General features: G+C 36.2%; 1 protein-coding gene and 2 pseudogenes across 1 annotated transcript in view; 2 read left to right on the top strand and 1 right to left on the bottom strand.

Annotated features, from left to right (window-relative positions):
* The first annotated feature begins 4,470 nt into the window (after nucleotides 1-4,470).
* LOC116864786 lies at nucleotides 4,471-5,266 on the top strand (annotated as a pseudogene).
* Nucleotides 5,267-6,986: 1,720 nt separating this feature from the next.
* The window catches only part of AADACL2 (arylacetamide deacetylase like 2), a 28,937-nt gene continuing 12,604 nt past the window's right edge, over nucleotides 6,987-23,319 (bottom strand). The window contains exon 5 of the mRNA XM_032852664.1: nucleotides 6,987-7,912. Within this exon, the coding sequence (XP_032708555.1) occupies nucleotides 7,310-7,912 (603 nt within the window). The 3' untranslated portion in view covers nucleotides 6,987-7,309. The remainder of the gene's footprint in view (nucleotides 7,913-23,319) is intronic.
* Nucleotides 15,479-22,525, top strand: LOC116864740 (annotated as a pseudogene).

Raw genomic sequence — 23,319 nt, 5'->3', positions numbered from 1 at the left:
TGATAGCAAGTCACATTTTAATCAAAAATGCTAAAAAGTGATAAAAAGAGAGTCTTCAAACTAGCCAGAGATAAAAAGAAATATTAAATATAAAAGGATATGAATAGAATAGTCACAGACTTCTCATTAAAAAATTTGTAAGAACAGATCAACATCTTTAAAGTTCTGAAGAAAAATCCCGTGATAACCCTATTCAAAGTGAAATCACTTTCTTAAATTCAAAAAAATAAAATTGTATTCAAGAAATAAAAGCTGAGAGAAATCACTGCAAGCAGACATGCACTACAGAAAATGATAAAAAGCAGTGCTTCAGAAAGAAAAAAGAAGATAACTTTGATCTACATGAAGGAATGAAGATTTACAGAAAGATAATCATTTGGGTCAATATAGATTTTTTTCTCATCTTAAAAATTCTTCAAAAGATAATCAACAATTTAAAAATTATTTCTATAATGTTGGGTTCATAACATTTAGCATTGAAATATATGGCAACAATTACCAAAAAGATGGAAAAGAGGAAATGGCAGTAAACTGTTGGAAAGTTCTGTATGAACTTTTGTATGAAGTAGCACATTATTGGAAGTTAGATTTGACAACATAAAGATGCACATTGTAAATTCTAAATCAACCACTAAAAAATAATAAAACCAAGAGGTACATCTCATAACCCAGTACTGGAGAAAGCAATTATAAAAATCTGAAATAATTTTAAAAAGAAGGAAAATGGTGGGGAAAAAAAGCAAATGTAACAAATAGGAAACAAATACCGAGAGGATTTAATCCCAACCCGATATATCTCGAGATATGTCCCATATATGTAATTTCCATGTTATCAAAAAAGATGTCTCTCTGACACTACATATTACATAAAAGGTATCTCAGCTCTTAAGATTATCTACTGGACTTCTGTAATGGAAAATGTTTGCAGCAGGGCCCAATAATAGACTAGCAATTGTTCAAAAATGTAGTATTTTGCTACTGCATTAAGTACATTTTGAATCCATAATTCCAAAAGATACCACTGGGTAGTGGTGCTTGACTTTACCTGCAAGTGTCTATTGCCCACTTCCAAAATCCTGTGTGCAGGCCGTTTTTGTTCCAGAGCCTGGCAAAATTCGTTATTTCAATGCAGGGTGCCTGCCTATGTTGGTATATACATCTAGCAATATCCAAATAGCCTGCAGGGACTGTTTATTTCTTAGTGTTCATCCAGCAAAGACTATCTTGTTCCATACATCCTTGTAATGTATCTCAAGATCCTGAATCAAGTTATTCTTAGAAAACTTACTGATTGGGTTAGTTCATGTATTTTATCTATTTTGATTAACCATCTTCAGCTAATCATGTGAATCAATATAGTCTTTGGTTTTCTCCCCAGGGAGAAATTATCCTGATAAGCTACTATAAAGAATTACCTTTCTCTTAATATTCACCAGGTCAAAATTGTCCCTAACATTATAGTGACAGTATTTGAGAGGGGTCAGACATCCCTGAAGGAAGATAATAAGCATATATTGGAGTTCCATCCAAGTAAAGGCAAATTTTGCCTGAATTTCATATGAAGTTGGGATAGAAAAGAAAATACTGGTTAAATCTAGAAGAGCCTACTAGTCACCCTCAGTTTATTGCTCCTCTCAAAGAGCTTTCAGCAAAGTATTTCTCCTGATCTCCAGATTGGTATACAGAAGTGTTAGACCTTCCACCTGGATGAACCACAGCTACCCCAGACGCTACATGAGCAAACATTCTCTCTACTTCCTCCCTCAACAACAACAACAACAAATCAGGATTCTATATATGTATATGCATCTGTATATAGAAAAATGTGCATTGCACTAATTAGAAAGAACAAGCAATGAAAAAAGCAGCAAAACACTTGAATATGCATGGCATGAAACACTTAAGACCACTAAACATAGGTAGATAACCAAACTCATTAGTATTTAGAGAAATGCAACTAAAACCAAATAAAATACTATATCGCATAGATTTAATTGGCAAAAATGAAGTTTAACACATCAAATTACTGTAAAAGATGCAGAACAATAGGAATATTCATACACTGCTTTTGAGAATGTAAACAGGTATAGCTATTTGAAAATAGAACAGCATTAAATTTCCCATGAGTCAGCAATTCTACTTCCACATACATATATGTGGGAGTAGATATATAATATCCATATATATGTATATATAATGATACATATATCTCAGGTCCACACATATGTATATATGTATGTGGACCTGAGATATATATATAGATAGATACATATACCATATATATATAGTACAGTAGACTATATTTATATATATATGTATATATATATATGAAAAACTCTTGACATATGCACACCTGGAGGCCTAGAAAAGCAGCGTATCTTGTAACAGCAAAATAACACCAAGAAAAAAAAAAAACCCACAAAAACAAAACAAAAACCTGGGAAAAACCTAAATACTCCAAAACAAAAGAACGGTTAAATAAATTGTGACATATTCTCATAATAGAATATTTTATATATTGGTGAAAATGAATAAGATTGCATTCTATGCAATATCTATGGCTAATGATTGAGTGAAACTCATGTCTCAAAGACTACATAGAGTGTAATTCCATATTTTGCCCCTAAAACAAGCAAAACTAAACATATTGCTTAACACTGCTTATACACATCTAAAAAATATTTTTAAGAAAAGAAAAAGAGAATTTCATACCCCCAAATCAGAATTTTAATTGTTTCTTAAGAGAAAGAGACTGGATAGGAGAAACATATAGGGAGATATAACAGATTAGTAATAACCAGTTGAAGTGGGCATAATAGTGAATTCATGGTGTTTTATTATTAAGACTTTCAAAAGAGAGACAAGATAAAGAAAGGAGGAAATTAATTCAATCTTGAAGGGCATGGGCAATCTGTAATAAATGTAAGTCAGACAGAGAGTCCATTTAAGGCCGTCCATGATTTCATAGGCTTTCCCCCAACCCAAAAACCCCTGTGCTCAGCCAGACTATTCTCCCCAGCTCCCAAGGAGAAAGAAAAACCAGTATTTTTTAAAATGTAACTTCTTAAATGAGATTCATATTCTCTACACAAACAAGTAAAGTGCTAGAGCTACTGATAAAAGTCTACACAGCCAAAATGGAGGCCAGACACAAGTAGTGGCCAGGATGGTCTTCTAAGTAGAAGGGTATATGTATGAGCCCAATTCCACAGGCATGACAGTCTGATGTGACTGTGGAGCTTTTTGGTATTTTGATGACTGGACTGTAAAAAGCAGAGGGGATTCTGCTGAAATACAATCTGACAGTTCACCAGATGGATCATTTCACTAATTGATAATTGGCCTTGCTTCCTTTCTAACACATGCATTAGAAATTATAATGTATGTTATTCATTCCCTTCTGAGACCAGCTTTACCTGCATCCCACAAGTCATGAAATGTGTTTTCATTATCTTTCAATTTCAAAATATGTTCTAATTTCTATGAGTTAGCTTTTTAACTCTAAGTCATTTAGTAATATATTCATTGCTTTCAAACTGATGCGGATTTTCAAATTATTATGTTGCTATTAACTTCTAGCCTAATTCCATTATAGTCCAAGAATATGCTCTACATCATTTGAAATTTGACACTAATTGCTTAATGGCCAAGAAGATTTTTTAATGTTCAATGTGTACTTGAAAAGAATGTGTATTATGACATTATTTGCTACTGAGTTCAATATGTGTAAATTAAATCATTTTTATTATGTTGTTAAAATCTTGTCTACTTATCAATTTTTGTCTTTTTTTTTCTATCATATACTGACAAAAGATGGGCTCAAATCTTCCACTATGGGCCCTAATTTTTGAAAATCCCCAAATCTCCCTCATGAGAATCCATGCATAAATTTGGATAATAAAACCAAAAATCTACAGACAATATATTATGAAGCAAAATATGAGCCAGAATATAAAGTACCTATATAAACCTCCAAGTCTGAATGGTCAAAACAATCCACAGACAACTGCAAGGCCTGTGCAGCATCAGTGACTCTCGAAGAGATAGCAGAGGGAAACAAGAGAGCATTTGATAGACTCAACATTTACCAACACGTTTATTAGGGAATCTTACTAAAATTTGGAAAACAGATGAAACTGGCAGGGATTTGTGTACCCTATCAGTAGGTGACTACAAGCTATCTGGAATTAGATCTGAAGGTGCCAATCAAAGCCTCTTCCAGGACAGAACTTCACAGTGACTAAAAACTGCTGGGAATATAGGAATAGAATCCAAATTAGCCTGGCTGAAGGGGTTGGGGTTGGGGGGAGGCAGATTAAAAGGCAGGAAAAAATGTATTTCACAGGACTAACAGAAGAGGGAGCTCAAGAGTCATAAAGTTAAAAATCTGTAAAATCACATCCTCCCCTGACCTTTCTATGCCTTATATGTTTCTAGGAGCACAGGACACATTATCAATAAAAGTAACAGATGACTCACAGAGCTTGGATTGATGAAGTCAAGATTTTTTTCTATATAGTTTCCCTAGGTATTACAAAGATAGATTATAGGGATATATCAACAAGACTTGGTCTAAGATACAAACTATAATATTAACCTTTCTTTTGGTACCTAGAGAATATTTACCCTGAATGTCAAGTTCCATATCACTATTTCTTTTGGGGACAGATACAAAGTGTGGAAACCAATCAATGTCTGGATAACATAGTTAGAAAAGAGAATGGAAATTTTAAGTGACATGGTATGGGATGTAATCAGATCATCCTTTATATTGCCAATAAAAAAATTAGAGTAGATGATTTTGCTTGGAGGTTTTTAAAAAGATTTATTTATTTATTTGAGAGAGAGAGAGAGAAAGAGAAAGAGAGCAGGGGGAGGGGCAGAGGGAGAGAATCTTTAAGTGGACTTCCCACTGAGCATGAAGCCCAACTAGGGTGGGGCTCAATCCCAGTATCCAGGAGATCATGACCTGAGCCAAAACTAAGAGTTGGACACTTAGCTGACTGAGCCACCCAGGTATCCTGGATGTTTCCAATCTTGATGGCTTTATCACAGTGTTCCAATACCACCACATAAAAGGCAACCAATTTGGGGAGCATAGCCCAGTGAAAATAACCTTATAGCATGTCAACAGAAATCAAAGCTAGATAAAGCCACTGGGGAGCCAAGAGCCCAGTGTCAGAGATTGCAAAGGAAGCCTGTCTAGAAGTGGCTTTTGCAAAATGTCTCTCTTCCAGGATGTTCTGAGACTAAATTTACAAAATAAATAAATAAGGATTGACTGGGCTACCTTAGGATACATTTCTGCCACATTATTTTTTTTCCCTCCCACATTCTTAAGTATCAAAATAATAAAAATTAAAATTAAAAAAAAATAAAGGAAAAGTGCTTTCCTACTCTGTGGAATGTAAGGCTTTTCAGGAATTAAACACTTTGACTTTTTCTCTAGCTGTGAGCCAGCCTTCCTGTCCAAGGATATGAAACTACATGCTAGGGAGACTACACACTCAAGCTCAACAGTATTGAAAGAGGCTTTCATCTAGAATCACTATGAAGAATATTCAGACAGTGAACAATCAACAAAATGTGCTTTCTGGAAAGCTGCACCTTTTATGGTTTGCTCGCATATCAGTTATTTTTGCTGAATGTGCTATCATAATAGGTTTCTAGGAGGTTGTGTCCACCCTGATTAGAACAGGTGGCCAGTACTAAATGATGAGAAAGAACTGGAATCAGATTCAGTATCATAAAAAAAAAATTTACAACAACTTAAACATTTATTTTAAAAGAATTTAAAGGAAATTAAATCAGAACTATGACAATATAACTTGTTATAAGATCAACTTTCCATATAGATTTTATAAACCTCAAAGGAGAAATAGAACTGACTCCAATGACATTCATGTTGTTCTCATTTGTGATAGTTTTAGATATTTTTCCATCCTTTAGGTGCTGAAAGTGAGCTGAAGAAAAACAGTTTTTTGCACATACTTACTTTCTTTCTACATTAAAAAAAAGAATGAAAAATATGTATGAGTTTGTAGGCTGTTGAAATTGTCATTCCCAATTGCCTGCTGAAAAATGTAGGATGGATATAATGTCTGCTCTTAACTGAACAAGTTAGATATCTCAGTTGCTCTTGGGTCAACTAGCTTGTAAATTTTCACTACCCCTACCACATACACAGACATGCACAAAATTTCTTGCTACATTTTTAACTTCTTAACTTGATTCAACTGGTTATACTTAATATCTAAGAGTCATACTACTATACTACAGACTTTTTTTTTTCACAGCAAAAAATCTTTAGTTTTAGTTCATGATTTCACTCAACAAGAGGCATGTAGAAGTGATTTCTTACTTGGGTATTTTTAAATGACATATATGACAGTTTTTTGAAAACCTTGTTCACTCCATCCTGAGCTGGGCTACATTGTTGAGTACATATTTAGATTAGAATGAATTATAATAAATTATAATGTTGATCTGTTGCCTTTTTAAAACATAACATTTGACTGAAAATGTGAAAAAAATTTTTCTTCCAAAAGACATCTAAATCCTAATTCCTGTGAATGTTACTATACATGGAAATTAAGGATCTTGAGATGGGGTTATTATCTTGATTACTTTGGTGGAACTGAAATGCAAACACATGTATCTTTCTAAAAAGGAGGCTGAGGAAAAGCCCATGTGAAGATGGAGCAGAGAAAGATTTGAAGATGATAATTTCCAAAATAATATTCTCTGACTACACCAAGGAATACCGGCAGCCATGAGATGAAAGAGGCGAAGAGCTCCATTTAGAGCCTCCAGAAGGAATGTGGCTCTTGCCAACACCTTGATTTTGTGACCCCCCAGAACTCCTGAGAGAAAACATTTCTGTTGTGTTAAGCCATTAGATTTATAGTAATATGTTACAACAGCCACAGGAAACTAATACGATTACGTTGTAACTTTTTTTTTCTTTTTATTTTCCCATACACGATTGCAATTTCTGTGCCTGCCTGGAAACTATATTCTCCAGTTTACCAGTAACCATTCTTATTTCTCAACTTTAATAGGGATCAGTCCCTATTGGGACCAACATAATTATAATCAACTATAAATGAAGGGATTAAATGCATTTTACACATTCAGGTTCTGTGAATCAGAAAAATTAACCAGTTCGAGGACATACAGTAACTGTTATAACTGATTTAAGTCTAGATTCAGACAACACAGATGACATTGTTCTTTGCACTACAACTATAAAATATCACAAATTACAATCCATTTCCTGATGGCCATCTGTATTTTATACATACTGTATTCACAAATTCTTATCCAGCCAACTAATATACATATCTCTTATCCTGAAACCTAGTTGTAAATACAGTGGTGATGTCATTAATGATAAAGCTGCATGGATTCCATTCTCAATATGGTCATGAGTTACTTGAACTCCAACATTTCGAAGTCTTGAAACATACATAAGTCCATCATCCCTCAAAAAATCATATTGGCAAGTAAGAATATAGGTTCGTGGCAAATTCTGTAACCAGGAATCATTGGCTAACAAGGGTGAAACTCTGATATCCGTAAGTCCTGGCAATGAATAATTGTATCTTCCAAGAATTGGTTCAGTATAAACATAACCCTTTCTAAACTGCTCGGGTAAGAGAGTACTCCAATTGACAAACTTAAACAGATGTCTGGATTCCAGAGGCATATGTTCATTTCTTCTTATTGCCTGGGGAAATGTTTCATCCTCGGTGAAATACAAACTCACAAATTTTAGGGCTAAGTCCCTTGTTAGGATTATACCATGCTCATTTTCTTGGTGAGATGGCAAATTAGAATCAAGTATCTGTAAGGAAGGGTAAAGTAAAGCTTGTATCTTGACTTTATGTTTAAATTCAAGGTCATTCTGCACCTGAGAAAACACAATAATGTCCTATAAGCAAAGACTTCCAAAACACCAGGAGGAAGAGATTTAATTTTAATAATTTAAGCAATCTTGTGATAAATACATCTACATAAATTTATGTGATATTTTAATTATTTTCACAATACTTACAATGTTTTTCAGTGATAGGAAAAAAGACCAACCTCCTTTCAACAGTAATGTTTTAAAAATCCTGGTGTGTGTGGGAGATAGGGAGAGAGAGAGATACAAACTCCCAGTTACAACATCAGTAAGTCATGGAGATGTAATGTACAGCATGGTGACTATAGTTCAGTAACACTGCATTGTATATTAGAATGTTGCTAAGATAGTGAATCTTAAAAGTTCTCATCACAAGAAAAACAATTTGTAGTCATGTGTGGTGGTAGATGTTATCTAGATTTATTGGGCTGTCAATTTGCAATATGTACATATATCAAATTATCATACTGTACATCTGAAACCAACATGATGTTCTATGTAAATTATATATCTATATGCTTTTTTAAAAACAGACATATGGCAGGAGGTGAGGCACTATTAGGTTGTACCCAAGAGCAATTTGAGAGACTGGGAGAAACGGACATAGTGATCTCCTCAGTCTGAGGCAGTGACAAGAGAAGCAACCTTGCTTCATAATCACTCATAGTGCAAACCATGCTAGATTCGTCTTAGCAGGTTGATGGTTTATCATCAGTTGGCTTAGGGCATAAAAAGAGTTCAGTACAGTGGGCAAAGGGAAACAAAGAGAGAGACAGGGAAAGAGAGAAATACATGCAAATAATGATGCTTTTGTCAAAAATCACCAATGCAAATAACCCAAATAGTATATTCCTGAGGGAAATTGACAGTACATATAAATTTATAAAAATTGTGGACTGAAAACAACCACAGTGAATGGAAGAAATAAATGTAATTATTAAAATAATATTTTACCTTTAATTTAAAAATAAAATTATAAATTAATATTAAAATAAAAATATTTAAAGTTTAAAATAAGATTATTTGGCTATTAAGCAAGTTCCCAACATCACACCATAAATTTTAGGAAATGCATTTAAATGTAAAAGTACTCATAACAATGTACCTGTATGTTGGCTAATTGAACATAATAAAAATAAATAAATAAATAATAAATAAAATGTAGAAATACATAGATGAAAAGAAAAAGAAAAAAAGCCAACTGATAGGTAACTTACTTTCTGAAAGAATGGTGATATTTGGAAAACAAAGGGATGAAATTATTAAAACAAGACAACCACAAAAAAACCTTGTTGATGTTTACAGTTTGACATGCAAGGAGAAAAATGTGAAATATTTGATAAGGAGCCTTTTTTTCTTTCCAGAGGTGAAGAGTGTCCTGAGTTTCACCTATGATCCAGTGGACCATAGGAGAGAACCTCAAAATAATCTCCAAAGAGCAAGTGTCTTAGCGAGAGCGTGGCATCTGGTACCTGGACAATGAAAAGAAATGGTACCTGGACAAATGGTACCTGGACAAATGAAAAAAAAAAAAAAAAACTGCTGCTGCCCTCAGTGAAAAGCTCAGGACTAGAGGATGTACCTATAAGTCAATCTTTCACAACAATGGCTGGCTGAACCCAAAAAGGGAATAAACGGAATTCCAAGAGCTACCTCAGAAAGGCAAATAGTTTCCTACCACCTCCCTGATGGTCTCTGAAGGTGCTGAGGCTTCACAAGTTTAGAATGAAAATGAGCCAAAACAATGTTTCCTGACGAAAACTCCCAAATCCCTCCAAGTGCCCTCAGGTAGATGATTTATTGAGCCAAAGTCCACCATGAACATCCCACTGCCAAAATCCCAAACCTAGACAGAGAAATAAGCAGGACCACATACACCAGGATAGGGCAAAAACGAACACACTAACCTCCTTATCTGGCCCTAACTGCCCTTTTCGGAATGTCAGATGAAATAAATTGTTTCCCCACAAATATGTCACAAATACAAACTATTCCAAGTTCCCTATTACATCATTTGTTGGTTGGTCATTCAACGCCTCTTCCTATTTCTCAGTCATCCTTTGAAGCTCATTTCAAAGTCACAATATTGGAAGAGAACCTGCTAGTCAGGTCCTCCAAGTTTGGCAATTTTGCCCTAGTTTTAATAACTATGTTCTCTGTCTGGTATGAATCTTCTCAGATGTTTTCTACACACTCTCTATATATTTATAACCATGTAAATGTGATTATGCATTGAGTACCTCAGCAAAGTTCACTTTTCTTTCTCCAAGCTCCTCTAAACTTCCTAAGCTCTCTACCTCTTTCAGGTCCATGATCATTTTCCCCTTATATTATAAAAATGTACATAATGGATCTTTCTACTGGATTTTGAATTCCAAAAATGCTGATAATATCTAAGCTATTATTGCATCTCTTACTGAGTCTAAGATAATGAAATGCTCAGTCTAGTATTAAGAAAGCAAAGAAATGAATAAATCAATATTGCTGTTCACTTCATAATGCTCTTAAGAAGAGACTATCAGAGGCACCTGGGTGGCTCAGTGGGTTAAAGCCTCTGCCTTCGGCTCAGGTCATGGTCTCAGAGTCCTGAGATCAAGCCCCACATCCGGCTCTCTGCTCAGCGGGGAACCTGCTTCCTCCTCTCTCTCTGCCTGCCTCTCTGCCTATTTGTAATCTCTGTCTATCAAATAAATAAATAAAATCTTAAAAAAAAAAGAAGACACTAGAACCAGAAATCATATAAGAAGCAGTAAGAGAATATATACAAATAGGTCCCGGCAATAACACTGAATTATTGAATTATCTATAGCTTTGTCTTTTCCTTCTAGACCCACACGTACAAATGTGCAAATAAGCATTAATATTGACCCATAAACATTACTACTGAAAGACCTAGGTGGACCATCCTATAATATAAATGTGAATATTACATGAATGGATATATGATTCTCATTTTGTGGGCATCTCATATGTACCTGACCATAAAAAAAATGTATAAAACATTTATTTCAGGACATTATTACTCTGAAAAGAACAAGAATGAAAATACAAAATCAAAAAAAAATAAAGTTGAGAGAATCTATCTTGATTGTTATATTATCCTTGAGGCTGAAACATAAGTAACTGTTCTTGAATTGTCTGTTTAAATTTTTCTTATTCTTCAGTATAATAAAGACGTTTGGGTAACCCAGTAAAAGGCCATGGAATATGTTCAACAAAGCATGTCCTTATTCTTAATCCGCTTCGATCATTAACATTATTTCAATGAGAACACAGTGGATATGACACATTTGAACTTCCCTTTTATACTTAAGTACCGTTAATCCTAAATTCGTGAAATCTAAAATAGAATTCTCCCATATAAACTATCCCCTCTGCTTCTCTTTTATTAAACCACATAATGTGAATCTCTAACTGATTTTTCAAGTTGAGGTCACACCACTGATATTATTGTTATCACAAGAGTAGTTTATTCACACCATGGTAAAGATTGGTCTTCTAAATCTACATGTGTGGGATCGAATTTGGAACCAGTTCATAAAAGGCTTCTGCATCATGCTAAAAATCTTGGAGTGACATGTGGGTCAGAACTATTTTCACTCCTACATCAATTTCTTTGTTTACAACCAACCCCCATGAGTTGGGAATGGTGGCTGAGGAGTGGCTGATAGCAAAGTTAGAGAAAATATACTTCATGACTTTATACCCTGTGCAGAGAGGCCTACATCAGTAGTTGTCTAAAGTAGTTGTCAAAGTAGTTGTCTCTCATAGATACTTGTGCATGACATAAAGCTTGCTCCGGACCGTCTGAAGCATTACCAAATCCTCTCCCATTCCCCAGATGTCCCAAGACCATCTATTAGGGCATGGTGCCTTCCTAGAGAAAGGCAGGTTCTTCCTGTCAAGGTCCTATACTACAGTTCCCATACTGAGTCCCTCATTATCCACTGCCCCTCTAAAACCAGTCACTGGTTCCCAAGGGTCCCTACCATCTAGCCCCCTGGTTTGGATATGTGTTACTCCAAGTTCTGCACATACATAGCAACTTGTCCATTGACTGTCATCCACAGAAGGATAGGTGCATGCAAAATATTAACTTATATGCAGAATTCCTACATCACTAGTGCTTAAGACTTGTTCACCAAATTTAGCACATGTACTATGTTTGACCCAGCAATCCCAGCTCCACAGCAACTGGGATTGTTCCTCCCACTAATTTTCCTTTTCACTCACCACCCCAACCCACACCACACCCAATTTCACCAATATATAGATAGCCAATGCATATTTGGGTGAACTATGAACCGTCATGAAGGAATTCCAGTATGAGAGGCCTTTGGCCTCATCCTAGGGTGTATGTTCTAGCTGCACAGGAAGCTGGAGAACTCCCACATGGAGCTCGCTGTACCCTGAACATTTATGTTCCTCCAATCCATATGTTGAAAATCTAATGACCAAGATGATGGTATCAGTCAATGGGGTGTTTGGGAGGTCACCAGAGTGTAACCTTCCTGAAAGGGATGAATGCCCTTGTGAAAAATGGCCCAGAGAGCTAACTTTCTCCTTCCACCACCTGAGGATATCATGAGAAGCTTGTAACCTGAAAGAAGGCCCTCACCAGACTATCCTGACACCCTGGTGTCAGATTTCCAACCTCCAAAATGGTGAGAAATAAATTTCTGCTGTTTATAAGCCACCCAGTACCTACTATTACACTATAGCAGCCCAAACAGATGAAGACAGAGCCCTTCAAAAAAGCCCAAGATGATCAACTTGCTCTCCTTAAGGATTTACCTTGTTCTTTCCTGCACCTTATTCCCCCCTTGAAAAGTGCACCTCCCATTCTATGTCTTAAAAGTAGGAGTGAAACAGAGTGTATGACTCAGCAGTACTGGATTCATGTGACACCATGTCCAGGTACAAATCCAATCAACTGGGGAAGAAGGGCCTGAAATCAGTATTGCTTAGTGGTTAAGTTGTTCATACCCAAGTTTGAATCCTGGATTTATATTAACTCTATGAACTTGGACAAGACACTTAACTTTGTAAGGCTCCATTCCCTGATCTCTAAAACTGGTATAAATTAATAGGTACCAGTTTTGTGGGGGTGAGATAAAGCATTGATAGTATGTTTCTGGACGTTCGGTAAGCACTCGGTAAATGATACCTATACTTATTGTCATGGAAACAAATGTAATAGAAATTCAACAGCCTATCCTTGAGATGCTTCAGAAAATCTTTGTTGGGGCACCTGGGAGGCTCAGTTGGTTAAGCATCTGCCTTCAGCTCAGGTCATGATCCCAGGGTCCTGGGATTAAGCCCCAAATTGGACTCTCTGCCAAGCAGGGAGTCTGCTTCTTTCTCTCCCTCTGCCCTTCTCCTACTTATTTGCTCACTCGCTCGCTCTCTTTCAAATAAATAGATAAAATCTTCAAAGAAAAAAGAAAAGAAAATGTTTGTTGATCTTCCACTGGATAAACTGTAGGAAATACTGGCTCAGCTCCAGTCTTGTTTGAGGATGCACCAGTGGTGTCTTAACTGGACAAACACTTTAATAATTCTTGGGCAAACCCATGGCTCAGACCACATAAGTCTTCTAAAAAACATACCCTCTTCCCAGCCCTACTTAAGCATTACTATACAATAGAGGAGCATTGCCATAAGCTGCTTCTTTTCACCGTTTCAGTCAATTGCTTAATCTAGCCTGTTAAATAATTCTCTTTTATTTTCATTTCTCTTATTTCTTTTGAGTAGATATTTTTTGACCAGCCCCACCTCTACTTTTAAACACAAGCATAGCTCCCAAATATCAGAACCTGTATGCTTTTTGAGAAGTCATGATTGCTAATAGTCCTTGAGCATTTGCAACAAGCAAGACATTCTGGTTAGTGTTTTACATTGAATTTCTTCTTGTATACATCACAAAACATTAATATTCACTTCCCATCAACCATACTTGACTTCTTTTTTATTAATTATCCCTAAAATCCAATAGTTCCCCAGGCCTGTTGATTTCACCTCTTTTTATTTCACCAAGCTACCCACTATTCTCCATTCCCATTGCCACTATCCTAGTCCACAATATTCTCTTTAGTCATCAAAGTTCTGCAATTCTTTATCATGTTCTCCTTCCCACCTTCTTAACTACTCTCTATTTTGCAACAGTATTTTGTTTTTTTTAGTTTTTCCTTAAATTGCAGTTAGTTAACACACAGTATAATGTTCCAGGTGTACAATACAGTGATTCAGCACTTCCATACAACACCCAGTGCTCATCACAAGTGCCCTCCTTAACCCCCATCTGCTATTTAACCCATCCCCCCTACCGCTCTGGTAACCATCTGTTTGCACTTTATAGCAGAGAGTCTGTTTCTTGATTTGTCTCTCTCTTTTTTTCCCTTATGATGGTTTGTTTCTTCAATTCCACCTGTGAGTGAAATCATACATACAATGGAATACTCAGCCATAAAAAAGGAATGAAATCTTGTCACTTAAAATGATGTGGATGGACCTAGAGGGTATTATGCTAAGTGAAATAAGCCAAACAATAGTAATTTTTAAAATATAAATGTGATTAAAATTTTTCTATGAGTTCACAATGCCCCTGGAGTCAAGTTAAAAAAAAATTCCAAGGCCCTTGTGTGATTTGTCCCTGCCAACCTTTCTAACATCATTGTTCACCATACTTTCCTCTGATGTAATAGCTATGAATTTTTGGGGGGGGGGGTCAGATTCAAAGAGAGAAATAAACAGTGACTGCATAAATAGGGAAGGGACAAAAATGAATCTACTTATGCTCTTCTCAGGCAAATAGCAAAATCGACTTGATTCCAAAGACAAATAATCAGTTACTGCTCATTTCAGCAGTGTGCAGAATCAGTGTCTTTATTTAATCTCAAATTTTTCCCACAAAAATTTATTGAAGATAATCTGTAAGACTGTGCTCTGTTACACAATGGGACAAGTTACAGAAAGCTTCTAAACAGGTAAAACAGGCTGAAGAGAAGCAAAAGTCAAATCCTGGAGTATTCTGAATGGTAGAGGAAGAAGGCAGGAAGAGGACAGGTATGATGTCACAGTTTAGATCCATAAGGATTTTTTAAAAATTGTTGTTCCCAGATTCTAAAACACTTAGAGTCTAGTTGGGAATACGCATATGCAACAAATGATAGAATAATCACTATACTGTGACTGTGTAAAACCGCTTCGGGTAATAGAGAAGAGGTTTGCCTGTGGGAGTTTCTAGAGCTTATGGAATATCCAGGTGGGGAAAACTGGATATATGGTTTTTGAGCTCATGACAGTGGCCTTAGTGGGAGACATAACTTTAAGAGCCTTCCCCAGATCAGTCAGAGCTGAAGCCAGGAAGCCAAGTAGAGAGTAGCATAAAAGACAGAAGGACCAAAAGTTGAGTCTTAAGGAATCCAGATGTAAAGGAGTGTATAGACCAACAGTTTGCCTCACATAAAACTGGAGGGAAGAGAAGTAAGATGAAAACAGAGAGAGTGCTATTACAGACCTCATGGGAAAAAGGGACTATTCTAAGGCAAAAGCTGGAAAGAGTTTTAAGCGATGAAAAGACATTATATTAAAAAAAATAATAATAACAAATATGCCCTTAAATGGAGAAATAACGAGATCCTTGACAAATTCAGCCACAGGAAGTTGAAGAAACGTCCAGGGGAGAACATAAAGGTGATGAACTGAGAAAAGTATACATTATGAGTATATAGAAAAGGAGCATAATTTGCTTTTAATTCAACTGGGTACAAAAAGGAAGACTAGTGATAGAATAGAAGTTTGGATAAAGGGTTAAGAAAGGCTTATTAGCTCTTTCTTTTGGTTTTGATTTGGCGATGAAAAGGCCCAGATATGGTTATATGCTGAAGTAAAACAGCAAATAAGGTTTGAGATTTTGAAAATACTGGGAAGGAATAACTTTTAGGTAAAGACTCCTGAGGTGGCAGGAGGTGGGAGGGAAGTCATCCAGGAGAGGTGGTGGGATGATTCTGAGTGGGAAATACAGGCTTCTAGTTATAGAATGACTAAGTCACAGGAATAAAAGGCATAGCACAGGGAATATAGTCAATGATATTGCAGTAGTGTTTTATGGTGACAGATGGCAGCTACACATGTGATGAGCATAGCACAATGTATAGGGAAGTTGAGTTATTATACTGCACACCTCGAGCTAATGTAACATTGTGCATTAACTATGCTCAAATTTGTTTTAAAATAATAAATAATTATAGAGGCAACTAAATAAAGGTTTCAGTGATGACCACCCAAACTGGAAGAAAGAAAAAAAAAGGAAGAGAAATGATCAAAACATAAAAATAAACATCACTAGTAATAAAAAAAATGGAAATTAAAATGCTGTTTTTAATCATAAAAAGATAGGGGAGAAGACATGTAAACATATATTGAGGAATTTTTTTTTTTTTTTTTGATATTTGGTTGGTCAATTTGTCATTTGGCTCTGGAGACAATACAGGATTTAAAAGAAGAACATATCTGGTGGCCATTTGCTGATTATATCCTTAAGAAAATGTATTTCAATTCACAGACAATAGACGTAAAAATAAGCTTGTGAATCAAAACTGATTTCAAGCTGGATATCTCTTAGAGGAGAGAAGGAAACCAGGGAAAGATAGACAGAGACAGAGGGATAAGTAGAAATTCTTTTTATTACATAAGTATCTGGCTAACATAAATATCTCTTCCCCTTATACTTCCTTATTAAAATAATAATAAGAAAATAAATAAAAATAAATAAAAAGCCTGGCTACTTAAGGAAACTAATGTCTCACCAAAAGCATCTTCAATATAATCGTGGACCAACTGGAATCTAAAATTCTACAACATTGAAACAGATACAGTTCCTTGATCTTTTATGAGTTCACATCAAAAAATAAATATGCAAGTCATTGTCAAATTAATTAAATAATTTCAAACTATTTTTCCCACTGATGAGGAAAACAATTAACCCAAATCTGAAAAAAACAAAATCATGATAGTTGAATGTCTGATGTTACGCTGAAGCAAAACAACTTTCTTACCTACCAAATGGACCACCATCTGTAACTCCAGAGTGAAGCAAATTTGTTCTTATACTGTCTTAGGCAAACAGCTTTCAAACATCGAAAGGAATAATTTCAAAGCCAGATGAATTTCAGACTTAACTTGTGCTATTAATAAAGGCCTTTTAGTTCTACAGACCTGAAGAAGTTAGCCAATCTTTTATTTAATCTAGGCAAACTTACTGAGACATTTCTTTCCCTAAGATGAAGATTTATATCTCAAGACAAGCTCCTTTTCCTAGACACATCTTCCACTTGACCAACACAGGTAGAGAAAGAGCTATTGTTAATTAACCCATAATAGAGGAATGGAGGAATTTCTCTAGGTCTTAAGTGAGGGATACTCCGTTCAAGATCTATTAAATGATGACAAAGACTCTCCTGAGACTACATAATGGCTTTTGCAATTTATCTTGATACTGCTAGCATAGATGGATAGAGGATTTCAGAGCAATGGTGATACAAAATTCAAGTTAAAAGAGGGAAGTTATATCTGCTTTCAATTGATTTCAGGTACTCTGGGTGACAATGAGATGTTGTGATTACATAGAGATAAATAAACATGGCAGAAAAAAAGTATACTTCACTACTGAAAATATCCCAGGTCCAGAGGTGCTGATGGTCAAGTTTTCTTTAAAGCATCATCATTAATTACAGTCTCTGATTAATATTTACTATTAAGGGGGCGCCTGGGTGGCTCAGTGGGTTAAAGCCTCTACCTTCTGCTCAGGTCATGATCCCAGGACTCTGGGATCCAGCCCCGCATCAGGCTCTCTGCTCAGTGGGGAGCCTGTTTCCCCCACCTCTCTCTGCCTACTTATGATCTCTGTATGTCAAATAAATAAATAAAATCTTTAAAAAATAAAAAAAATTACTATTAAAGCTATTTTGTAACGAAAAATTTTTTAATGTTTTTTAAGAGGGGTCAAACATACAAGACCATATGTGGCCATAGAAACATGATATAGGGATGTCACAGAAATATTGCTGTAAATTGGATCACAAGTCCACATAAATAACACCTTATGACAAATGACATAAATTAGGAATGGTATATTTAGAAAGGCCAAAACTATAAACTTTATGAAATGTAGATATACTACATATTCCTTTTTTTTAAAGATTTACTTACTTAAGAGAAAGAGAGAGAGCATGAGCAGGAAGAGCAGAGGGCAAGGGAGAGAGAATTGCGAGGGAGAGAGGACCTCACAAGCAGACTTCACATTGAGTGTGGAGCTGGACACAGGGCTCAATCTCAGGACTCTGAGATCATGACCTGACCTGAAACCAAGAGTCAGGCACTTAACCAACTGAGAATGGAATTTAGTAATTACTTCGAAGTATCAAATCAATCCATATTATTTTCTAAAATTAAGAAGACACGAGCTAAATAAACAAAAATAATGCATAAATTACTTTAAAATAAAATTGGATGAGCTGGCCATGAAATTGCATTGAGATGCTGCATTTAAATTTTAACAATATTTGTTCCTTTAAATTAAAAATTAAGGGGCTATGCCCGGAAAAGTTTCCTTGGATATAGTGATTATTCAGATCACTGTGATGGGCTAGCAACATTAGTGATTTTAGGAAACATTATATGAAGTTGCCGGAAAGTCTCAGAATTGTAGGGGAAATATATTCATTTCCTTTTCAATAATTAGAATATAATTGAAAAATAAACAAAGTCCACAAAAGAAAATTATGGGGATGCCTGGGTGGCTCAGTCGGTTAAGCTGCTGCCTTTAGCTCAGGTCATGATCTCAGGGTTCTGAGATCAAGTCCCACATCAGGTTCCTTGATCAGCAGGAAGCCTGCTTATTCTTCTGCCTGCTGCTCCCCCTGCTTGTGCTCTCTCTTGGCAAATAAATAAAATCTTTGAAAAAAAAAAAGAAAATTACAGAAGAATGTATTTGACTTCTCATTCATGAGAACATCTTTTTATATTGTGAATTCTATATGATTTTTTTTTTTGTATCCACACAGGAAAAACACATCTAATATAGCCTCTTGAAGTCTTATCAGAGAACAGAACAATATTGATCTCTCAGTGATCTATTCTTTTGAATCTAAGTTTTTCAGGCCATAAATCTATAACATATTATTAAACACAGGGTCATGAGACTTTGGGTGAAAAAATAGGTTTATAATATTTACAAAGTAAAAGATGATTTTGATGACCCAGATTAAAAAAAAATAAACCTAGTATGGGGAATAAAACTTTTTGATTAAAATGTAATTTATGTAGAAAGTTTAGCAGACTATGAGTAAGTAATTAAAGTACAGTCATAAAAATAAACAAGAAAGGGTAAAGGAAATCACCTTTTTCATGTTATTTAAGCATATTGAATTCTGACATAGTATTTTCAATTGTAACAATCTCTTTGTTCAGATATATCAGAAAGTTAAATAGATACTTAATGTTCCTGTATAATTAACTAATTCAAGGAAAAGGATAATGTCAAATTTTAATTAACTTCAAGACAACAATTACACTGCCCCATAAATTTTACTAAGAATTACGTCTGTTTTTGGTGACTATGTTAGTATTTAGGATTGCCCTGTTGGAAAGCAATAAGATAGGTCTTCGTATCTTGATGAATGTCTATGACTATATCTGTTGTCACTTCAAAAGCTTTTCTCATTTACAAAGCCTGAGAAATACTACAATATCCAAACAGAAATTACAAGTTTATCAAGGTGCTTCTTGATCATTACTGGATAATTACTGGACAGTTTTCAGAATTTCTGTATCCACAAAGTGAGTTTTAGATAAAATTCAAGATTAGATTGCTATATGACTTGGCATAATAATGTAAAAGAGGGGATAGTCTCCAATATTCATTCCCCACCATACCTCCCACCCCATCCCAGCAAGATCTTTCAAATAAGTTGATATATTATTTCAAATACATAGCAAATTACTTCAGGTCATAAGAGGCCTCAGGAATCAACAAGTCTAATGGTTTGCAAATTTTCTTTTTGGTAATGATCTAACTTGAGTATTTTATTCTCATACTTAAAAGGAAGTAACTTTCTTTAAATGAGGGAGATTCTGGGTTTGTGTATACATGGATTTTTGGGAAGAATGGCACACGTGGAGAGGGCATTAACTTGCCCCATGCATGTCTCCCATCTGGCTGCATCTAAGTTATGTCATTTTATAATAACATGATAATCTAGGACTTTCTCCTCATTGTAATGAGATGGCCTCTTGTGCTGCAATTTGTTATTCCAAAGCAGAATATGCTGGATTTCTACACTATGAAGGAAAAAAGGCCCAGATTTTGATGACATGTATCATGAAATTGAAGCAGAAACAGATCAGATGATCAGAATGAATAAAGGTATTTCCTTCATACCCATTAATTTATGAATCTATTCCCCACATTTGTTAAATCTAACTCTTACCAACCTACCTAGAGTTACAAAAGTTCTCACAGGAGATCAGCCACCAGATAGTGAGTAACAAATCAGAGAAATGATCGTGCAGTTCATCATGCAGAAGAATGGATTTTGGGCTATTGCCCTAGCCAAAACCAATCTTACAAACTCAAATCCCGGAATCTAGCTAAAGATGTTGATCCTCAAGGTCTGAGAACCACAGGATTCCTCACCAAACCAGACCTTACAGATAAAGAAACAGATGCCAGGGATGTCCTAGAGAACAAGATTCTGCCTCTTTGCAGGGGTTATGTGACAGTGGTAAACAGAAGCTAGAAGAACACAGATAGGAAGAAGGACATTAAGGCTGCCACACTGACAGAAAAGAAATTGCTTCTCTCAAATCCAGCTTGCAAACATCTTGCTGATTGGCTGGGGACCCCATTCCTGAAGAAATCGCTTAGTCAGCAACTTACCAGTCACATTTGAGATACTCTGCCAAACTTCAGGAACAAGCTATAAGGACAGTTGCTCTCCAAAGAAAATGAAGTAGAAGCCTACAAAAATCATTAAGCCAGAAGACCCTACCAGGAAGACCAAAGCATTGCTACAGGTAGGTCAACAAGTTGCTGTGGACTTTGAGAAGAGAATCAAAGGGTCAGGGGATCAAGTAGATATCCTGGAACTCTCAAGGGGTGCTAAAATCAATTGCATTTCCTATGAAGGCTTTCCTTCTGAGATAGTAAAGATGGAGTTCAGTGAGAAAGAACTATGAGGAGAAATAACCTACGCAATCAAAAACATGCCCTGTATGAGGACAGGGTTGTTTATTCCAGACATGGCAATCCAAGCAATAGTCAAAAAATGAATTGCGAAACTGATAAGGCCTTCCTTGAAGAGTGTAGATTGGTAACATAAAAATTAATCAACACTATCAAGAAGTATACACCCCAAAATGGCAAACTTGCCCAGACCCTGCAAAGAAATGGAAAGGATTGTTGCTAACCGTGTTTGACAGCAAAAAGGCAAGACAATGCTCCAGGTACTGCTATTGATTGACATTTGAGTCTCCCACATTAACACCAAGGAGGAAGATTTCATTAACTATGCAAATGCTTAGCAGAGGAGCAGTCAAGTTCACGAGAAAGACACAACCGGAAATTAGGTGACTTGCAAGGAGTAGCTAGCCATTAGCACTACTGGCATCATCATCAAGGAAGCTCTAAAGGGTACTGGTTTGTCCTTGCCACTGAAAGTTTGTTCTCATACAAAGATGACAAGGAAGAAAGAAAAGAAGTATTGGACAACCTGGAAATTTGGGACATGGACAGGAGCTTAATGTCTAGCAAATGCATCTTTGCATTCTTTAAGAAAAAACAAAAGAAGGTATACAAACATTGTTGCTTTCTTGAGGTAGCATGTGATTCACAGGAGGATGTAGGCAGATGGAAGTCCTCTCTACTAAGAACTGAGGTTTCTCCTGATGAATATTTAACTGCAAATAATGAGAATAGTCAAGCAAAAAAGTTTTCCATAGACCCAGAAGTGGAGAGTCAAGTGAGACCATTCATAACCTAGTAGATTCTTACATGTGTACCTTCCATATATGTGTTGACATCAAATTCCAAAAACAATAATGCACTTTATAATCAATAATGTTAAAGATTTTGTGACTTCAGAGTTCTTAGAACAGTGATATTCTTTTTTTTTTTTAAAGATTTTATTTATTTATTTGACAGAGAAAGATCACAAGTAGGCAGAGAGGCAGGCAGAGAGAGAGAGGGAAGCAGGCTCCCTGCCGAGCAGAGAGCCCGATGCGGGACTCGATCCCAGGACCCTGAGATCAGGACCTGAGCCGAAGGCAGAGGCTTAACCCACTGAGCCACCCAGGCGCCCAGAACAGTGATATTCTTTAAAAGACCAAAAGAGTCAGATGGAGGAATCTGCTGAGCAAGCTCATCACTGAGATGAGATGTTTCAAACGTACCAAACTCTTAAAGAAGCCTTTGTGAGGGTTGGTGACATCATCACTGGCACTACCTTTACCCTAGCTCCACTTGCTGTGGATGACTCTTGGAAACAGCAGTCCTTCAGTTCACCCACTCCACACCTCACAGCCCAAAGGAGGCAGACACTGAGTGTTCCTCTCACATGACCCACATGGCCCACATCCAGCCAAAGTTCTCCCCTAGATGCCGGCACTACGTGGGAGCTCCCCCTGTTCCCTTCCAGCTGGCCCCTTTCTCCTTTTTCCCAACAGCAGCAACTCATTGGAGCACCTCTACAAGTTCCCTCTCAGCCCACAAGGGCTCCTTCCAATGTCCTGTATCAGTACCCTGAATTCTGAGTGAGGGCAAATCCACAATTCTTTTTTTTTTTTTACTTTTTTTTTTTTAAAGATTTTATTTATTTATTTGACAGACAGAGATCACAAATAGGCAGAGAAGCAAACAGAGAAAGAGAGGGAGAAGCAGGCTCCCCGCTGAGCAGAGAGCCCAATGTGGGGCTTGATCCCAGAGTCCTGGGTTCATGACCTAAGCCAAAGGAAGAGGCTTTAACCCACTGAGCCACCCAGATGCCCCCAAACCCACAATTCTTATGAGTTTCTCTTTGCATACCTAACATCAAGCTTTGGTGCATGAATGAAAAAGCTGCCATGAATACTTGGGCTCAGGAAACACAGATGACTAATTGACTTGTGACTAGCCTATATCTGATTTCCCCACAATCACATATTCGAAAAAACCTGACTTACTCTCTCCTCAACAGCCCTCTAAAGGTTTGACTTTTAGAAACCAAGTGTCATTGGAACAAATAAAGAATTCATGTTATGATTTCTTATTTCAGCTATGAGCTTTCTATTTTCTTCACCATTCTTCTCCTTTCAAGAACAGATAAATTAATTTATGACTAGGTATTCTGAAAAAAAAATTAAGAAGTTGGAATGCT

The sequence above is a fragment of the Lontra canadensis genome, unplaced genomic scaffold, assembly GCF_010015895.1.
Source record: "Lontra canadensis isolate GAN:19392208 unplaced genomic scaffold, GSC_riverotter_1.0 scaffold6, whole genome shotgun sequence".
In the NCBI taxonomy this organism is placed as follows: Eukaryota; Metazoa; Chordata; class Mammalia; order Carnivora; family Mustelidae; genus Lontra; species Lontra canadensis.
This window is presented reverse-complemented; position numbering and strand designations above follow the sequence as displayed.